Raw genomic sequence first — 6,828 nt, 5'->3', positions numbered from 1 at the left:
GTTAATGGTTTTAACGACGGGGCAGCGGATTCCAGAAAAATAAATAAATCACTTTTATATTAACCTGGTAGTGATGAACCAACGGGGCAACCAGAGCAGCAGAAATGCAAGGATGAAGAGCACAGTTATATATATATATATATATATATATATATATATATATATATATATATATATATATATATATATATATATATATATATATATATATATATATATATATATATATATATATAGCAATGACACGTGAAGAAGATTCATATTCGCATTCCCGAAGGTGCACAGGAGCACAGGCACGGAGTAAGTAAAAAGACTCCACGATTCAATGAGGACGGAAAGATGTCTGACCTTGTGAAGGCACAACAGTGACCACAAAGCAAAGGGCCACCAGCATCAGGTAGTTTGGCCCTTTCCAGGCCATGTTAATAACTCGAACCCTTCATACGCCCCGTACGCGTATTAAGTCGGACGCGCCACACACTCTTTATAGCGCGTCTTGGTGACGTCAGAGGGCGCGCGCGGGGGGGCGTGCTCTTTATAGCGCGCCTTGGTGACGTCAGAAGACGCGCGCGGGGGGGCGGGCTCTTTATAGCGCTTGGTGACGTCAGAGGGCCCTCGCGGGGGGGCGGGCTCTGAGGGTGAGCGCGGGGCGGGGATTGCTCCGGAAAGAGGAAGGTAGTGGTGGATTAGTTGTTGGCCGCCCGATCACACAACGCCATATTTGGAAATAGAAAGGCTTGTCGGGCGGGGCACGGATGCACGTTTCGTGTCACGTTGGAAAATGAAGTGAATTTTTGAGGCACTGAGCGTGTTGTAAACGTCGGCTCTTCGTTCTCTTCACACCACGACCACCATGTAGCGACGAGGCTAGTTACCTGAGGTTGTAACTTTTATCCTTGTAATATATTTATCCTTGACTAACAGTGTCTGGAGATACACCTCCCTCCACCCATGCATACCATTTAAATTGATGAATATACTTACCCTAATCCTAACAACATATTTTATGACCAAATCGTTATCCTTGTTAGTACTGGGCTCTTTTTGGACCCCAACTCAAAACCATTAAATTTCATTAAACCTGCCAAGGTTTGACATCAATGACGAAACATGGTGTTTTATTGATAAAGTCAAAAAAACACCCCTCCCCCCCAAAAAAGTCTAAAATTAACTTCCCCATTAGGGACTTTCATGACCTCAACTCAGAAACACTAAATTTCAATCAATCTGATAAAGTTTCACATCATTGAGGAAACATATTTTGATGGGATGATGTTTTCATGATGAAATAAACAAACACATAAACCAAATGAGCTACTTATTGTTGTGGCCTGCATGGGTGATGGAGAAGGTTTGTGTGTAAAGTAAAGTAAAATAAAGGATAAATAATGTGAACAGAGACCTGCCTAAAAACACAAGCAACGCATTTTGTCCCATAAACCCACCGGACATGAGGGAAGGGCTATCTAATACGGAAAATAACATGAATCATATATCATGTCTTGTTGATATAATGGTTTGAGTGTCTGTTCTGAGGCTGGGAGGTCATTGGTTCAAATGGTTCAAATCCTGGCTGACTCATATCAGACTTTATAAATGTAAATGCTGGTTTCTTGCTTGGTGCTTGGCATTTAAAAAGGAAAGCGCACAGACAAACAACCATAAGGCCAAAAAAAAAAAATGTTGCATTGGCGTAACCCGCCCGACCCTAAAAATTCCGCCGACCCTACGGTTTTTTTTTGTTTTTTTGCTATCGAAAAATTTTGCCGACCCTATTTTATTGCTATTTTTGTTGTTTTGCTATCGTTTTCAAGTATCTTGTTGATTGCGATCGCGATCGCAAAAACCCGGAAGTGTTTCGGACAGAACCCGCCGACAAAAAGGGTGGTACTCGAGCCGGGGGAGATTTTGGGAGGGATTTATTAGGAAAAAAAAAAAAAAGATCCCGACCGACCTACCCTATTTTTCAGTGACCCGTTACGCCAATGCAACATTTTTTTTTGGCCTTATATATGGGTATGTGGGTATGTAGGTGGGTATGTATCACCTACTCCTCCGGGAGGATTTGACCGAGGAAGCTGAAACTTTCAGGGATTAATGAGGGAACCCCGACATTGTGTCTGTGCAAGTTCCGATTGATTCCATCAACTTTGGAGGAAAAAGTTAATTCAGGACCCTTCGGGACCCCCATTCATGATGACAGGAGGAAAACCACGGGGTAACCTTCCCGGGTCAGATTACGGTCACGTGTGTGTCGGAGTGGTGCTCGGGTTTCGTACACCAGACGACGGTCTCCTTGGGTAAACCTGAGGCTGTCTCTTCGGGTGAGTGCCTGGAATGTACTTTCCCGAAGAGACGATGATCACCTGTCTCAGTTGTCATCTGAACTCAAGCGTTGAACCCAAACAAATTTCAAAACTGCACACGCAACACTCATGTTGATGTCATTGTTCCACACAGGACCTGGACCTTGGCTGGTGTAGGAGTGTGCGGGCAGAAAGTGGCGCTCTCGTCGAGATGGCACGACAGCTGCCCAGACTGCGCCGGCTGGTGTTAACGGCGAACCGCTCCGTCAGTGACACTGACATCGGATCGCTCGCCAATCACTGCCCTTTACTGGAGCACCTGGACATACTGGGTACGGTAATTCAGCGGATCATGGGAACTGGCGTGGATGGATCCAAGAGCGTCACCGCAGAGGTTGTTCGATGTGGAAGAAAAATAAAAAAATTGCAAGTAGAGACGAGAACGGCACTCGGTGGAGTGCGTACCTCCTCCAGGCTGAAAAAATTCTCATATCCGGATCTGGATCGTTTCCAAAATTGAATCAATTAGTCCTTATTACACACCCAAACTGTCTACCAAGTGAGGTCCGAATCCATGGATAACTTTTTCAGATATCCTGCTCACAGACAAACAAATAGACAAACTGTCCAACCTGGTGGATGTTTATGCGCCGCTCTTCCGAGTGCTGTTGTACTGTAGTTTAGTACTGTGTTAACTGTATACCGAAGCTCCAGATAACTGAGCTCTCTCCGTCCTTGTTTGTCATTCATCCGAGCGATTATATCCACGTGCGTGTGGCAGGTGCTCCCATGGTGACCTCTGGAGGGCTTTTCCACCTGCTTGATACCTGTCAGCACATGCGCTTCCTCGACATTTCATTCTGTCCCCTGTTGAACGAGGCGGTGGCCATCGGACTGAGCAATCGCTTTCCACACGTTTCCATCAAGTATACCAACCGCTGATGAGGTCACATAACCAGTTCAGAGCGACAAACACACCTGAGAAGGAACTCTCTGATCCATGCATGAGAAACCGATTACATCATGTCGGTGAGGATCATCTAACCGCCGAACTAAAAACTAAATGTACAAGTGTGACATGATCAGCACGTTTATCAAACACCACGTTTTGAGATTTTTTGGGGGTTTAATTTGAGATTTGCTGAAAGGACTGCTTTTTGTCCGTCACCATAATGTACTGAACGTTCAAATTGGCAAATGTTGTGCCAATAAATGTTTCCAAACTGAGAACACATCGCAGATACAAAGGCTCTTTGTTTTATTCTCTACGTGTGGTCCAAGGTTCGTGGAGGATCTGCAACACAAATCGTGCATACTCGTGCAGACAAATACATGAGACAGCACCGGACAATTTCGCACAAATACACCGCTGAGCTTGGGGTGAGTGACGTCACTTCCCGGGGACACTGCCATCTTTTTTGACATCACTTTACACGCCGCACTCAGTGGGGCGGTCGAGGAGTGATTTCCTCATCATGGATTCCAACCTCCGGGGTTTGTCCACGCTATATCCTTTCAATGCTGAGCGTCCAGCGTGGACGCAGAGCGTACCAATTTTTAATCGTGTGTGTGATTCTGCTACGGTCGGAATTGAACCGCCAACTTGCCAGACTCAGGGTTGATGCTCCAACTGTTCAGACACAGAGTCTGAACGTCTTGTGGGTGAGTCCACGTTTCGTTGGGCATGTTGGTGAGAAATTAGCACGGGAGCACATCAAGGTTGTCCTGGACTGAGATCGTGGAGTCGTGGCTTGGGATACCAGGCTTGACTCGGACAACACCAGTTCGTTGTGCCATTCGATTAATTATGCAAATCTCAACTGTGGTCTGTTCTCCGGTAATTAAATAAATACTTTGCTGTTCAGATTGGCATCGAGAAACATTCACTACCTGTTGGTGATAGCTGTTCTATACCTTCATCTCAATAATCGGGTCATTTCCGATTAATCAGTTGGTCCCTCGGGCCTTACGTGGTTCTTTTTCAGTGGTGCGTTTCCTTGTATTAGTTCATGATATATATATATATATATATATATATATATATATATATATATATATATATATATATATATATATATATATATATATATACAGTATATATATACAGTATATATATACAGTATATATATATATATATATATATATATATATATATATATATATATATATATATATATAAAAATATATATATTTCATATTTAGACGTGACTGTGACGTGTGCTGTTCATCCACTCGACTATAGTTGTTATTAAGACGAGCATAGGATTTGATGGGCGGAATGTAACCTCCTTCTGCTCCTCCATCGAGGTTCCTTAAAACCGAGCTATTATTATTATGATTATGCCTCCTGACGACTCGAGAGGATCGGGGAAGGCTTACAGCTGTTGTAGGGTTTGCTTCTACAATTAGCACTGAAGAAACATTTTATCATGATGGGTTTGGGGGTGATAAAATAAATAAATTGATGATGAGTAAAACTTGGTATTAAAATGAAAAATGTTAAATCTGAAGTAAAATGTACTCAAATATGATGATTCTTTTTAAGTATGTTTCCATTTGGAATTAACATAATTATATTTCTCCTCTGTATGGAAAGATCACCTGTATAGTAAATGTGTAAACAGGTTGAACTTTGGCAGTAAGTTGAATATAAAGAAGAATTTCCAATCATTTTAAAAGCTATCGAAAGGAATTTTTTAAAACAGAAAAACAAGTTGGAATGTGGATTTGAGAAGGTGTCCATATGTAGTCACGAAGCTCTGGCCGCTTCAAGATTATATATCTTCCCAGTTTTGGGAGAAGCAGACTGATTTTTAACCTACATAAGATGGAAACTTGTTTTAATGGCCATTAGGGTTGGCGTTTGACATCATTCTAGCATTCTGTGCGATTAATATGTCTGGGTTTGAATATGTGTTGTAACCATTTTAGCAGGAGCTGTCAAAAAGACTGAAGATAAGGTTCACCTGGAAATTGTCAAGACTGGGCGAACTGGAGTCAGTGTCAGAAAATTATACAAACTGTGTCTTACTGGAAACTGTATAAAGACGAAGATTCTCCGGTTATGTTGAGAGATCTGGAGTGAATTTGTCTGTCCAGGATCTCCTGTGCTGGCACATATAACCTGTTTGTTTGTTCAATAAATGTTTTAAAATTGTTCTGACGTTGCATGCCTGTATCTACAGAACCCCCAATTTTTTAATAGTCCCACAGAGTTTATCAGACCCCTAAAAGTACTAAACCACCATGTAGAAATTTAATTTTTTCTTCCTGCATTCATAATTTCCGAAATTTCTGAGCTGTATCTCGGAGTCGACTGAGACTTTTGGAATTAAATTTTGCATCAATCATGGAATAAAAAGTATACCGGGTTACCAATTATATTTGACATTCACCTGATTTTCAGGTAATGACCCAATTATAGAGATTTTAACATTTTCACAACTCGACTAAGATATGTCTGATCGGAACGAAGTTGCCCTCTCCAGATAGCCCAGACTCGACACAGAGCTGTGTGTATGATATATAATATAATAATAGACTTGTATTGCTTGGATTCCTTTGGATAGGTTTCTATTTATTCTTATGATTTTACGAGCTTCACGAGATTTGTAAGTTTATGGGTTCCCGTTCATCTTTGAGTTTCCCAGACCCGGCACCTGGAAAGGTGAAAAGTTTTTGACAAAGTTGTGGAAATATCGTCCAAGTAACATCCGGATCAATGAAACACTTTTTTGAGCAAACACTCATCCATGAGAATCGACTTTGATAACAAAAGAATAACAAGGAATAAAATAATTATTATAAAACAATTTTAAAATATTTTCCCTCCAACGTTTGCAGGGTCAAGAAAGGCTGAACAGTTGACGTTTTGTTTGCCATTGACAGGCCGGATGTGCATCTTGAACCAAGATCGAATCGGCTTGTTATCGTTGTTGTGTACATCGTTTTTAGCCTTGTTTTTAAATGATAACGAATCCCTTTAAAAATTCTCATATCCAGATCTGAATTGGGATCTTCACGAAAATCGAATAAATTTGAAACAAAGCAATTTGAGGTACGATTCCAAAAAGGCGAGACACACGGCACGGTTCAAACATTACCGTCTGAGATGGAGTTGAACATCCCAAAATGAGCAATTTATATCTTCCCTGTCACCAAATCTGTAAAAACATGAAGCCAGGCTTCATAAGTTAACATGGCGTTGTCTAAATATCAAATTATGATCAAGGGAGAAAAAAAACACATAGTCCGGGAGCCAACCGATCAAAATTAAAAAAATTGCCCGGTCTGCTATAAAATTTTTGTGTTGATTTTCAGAAAGAGACACCCTTTGAGTATATGAAAACCAATTAAGAGAATTAATCTTCATTACGTTTGGGCCGATGCAGACTGAGTCCTGCCCTTGTAAGGACGAGTTATCCCCACGTTCTTTTAACGGGTTTGCATCGATGAAGTCGGCATGAGTGAAATGCCCTCGAGTCTGGCATTTCACTCGGGCCGACTGGCAGGGACTTCAAGC

General features: G+C 41.5%; 1 protein-coding gene across 1 annotated transcript; it reads left to right on the top strand.

Annotated features, from left to right (window-relative positions):
• Nucleotides 1-2,087: 2,087 nt before the first annotated feature.
• Nucleotides 2,088-3,545, top strand: LOC147007583 (F-box/LRR-repeat protein 4-like). Its single transcript, XM_085866836.1, has 2 exons — nt 2,088-2,638; nt 3,088-3,545. Exons 1-2 carry the CDS (start codon nt 2,518-2,520, stop codon nt 3,246-3,248), a joined length of 282 nt encoding a protein of 93 aa, XP_085722962.1. The 5' UTR covers nt 2,088-2,517; the 3' UTR covers nt 3,249-3,545.
• Nucleotides 3,546-6,828: the final 3,283 nt, after the last annotated feature.

Source organism: Eptatretus burgeri, unplaced genomic scaffold (assembly GCF_056783735.1).
Source record: "Eptatretus burgeri isolate ZD-2024b unplaced genomic scaffold, Ebu_testis_v1 Ebu_testis_scaffold_92, whole genome shotgun sequence".
Classification (NCBI taxonomy): domain Eukaryota; kingdom Metazoa; phylum Chordata; class Myxini; order Myxiniformes; family Myxinidae; genus Eptatretus; species Eptatretus burgeri.
Note: the sequence above shows the minus strand (reverse complement) of the source record. Positions and strands in the feature narration are given on the sequence as shown.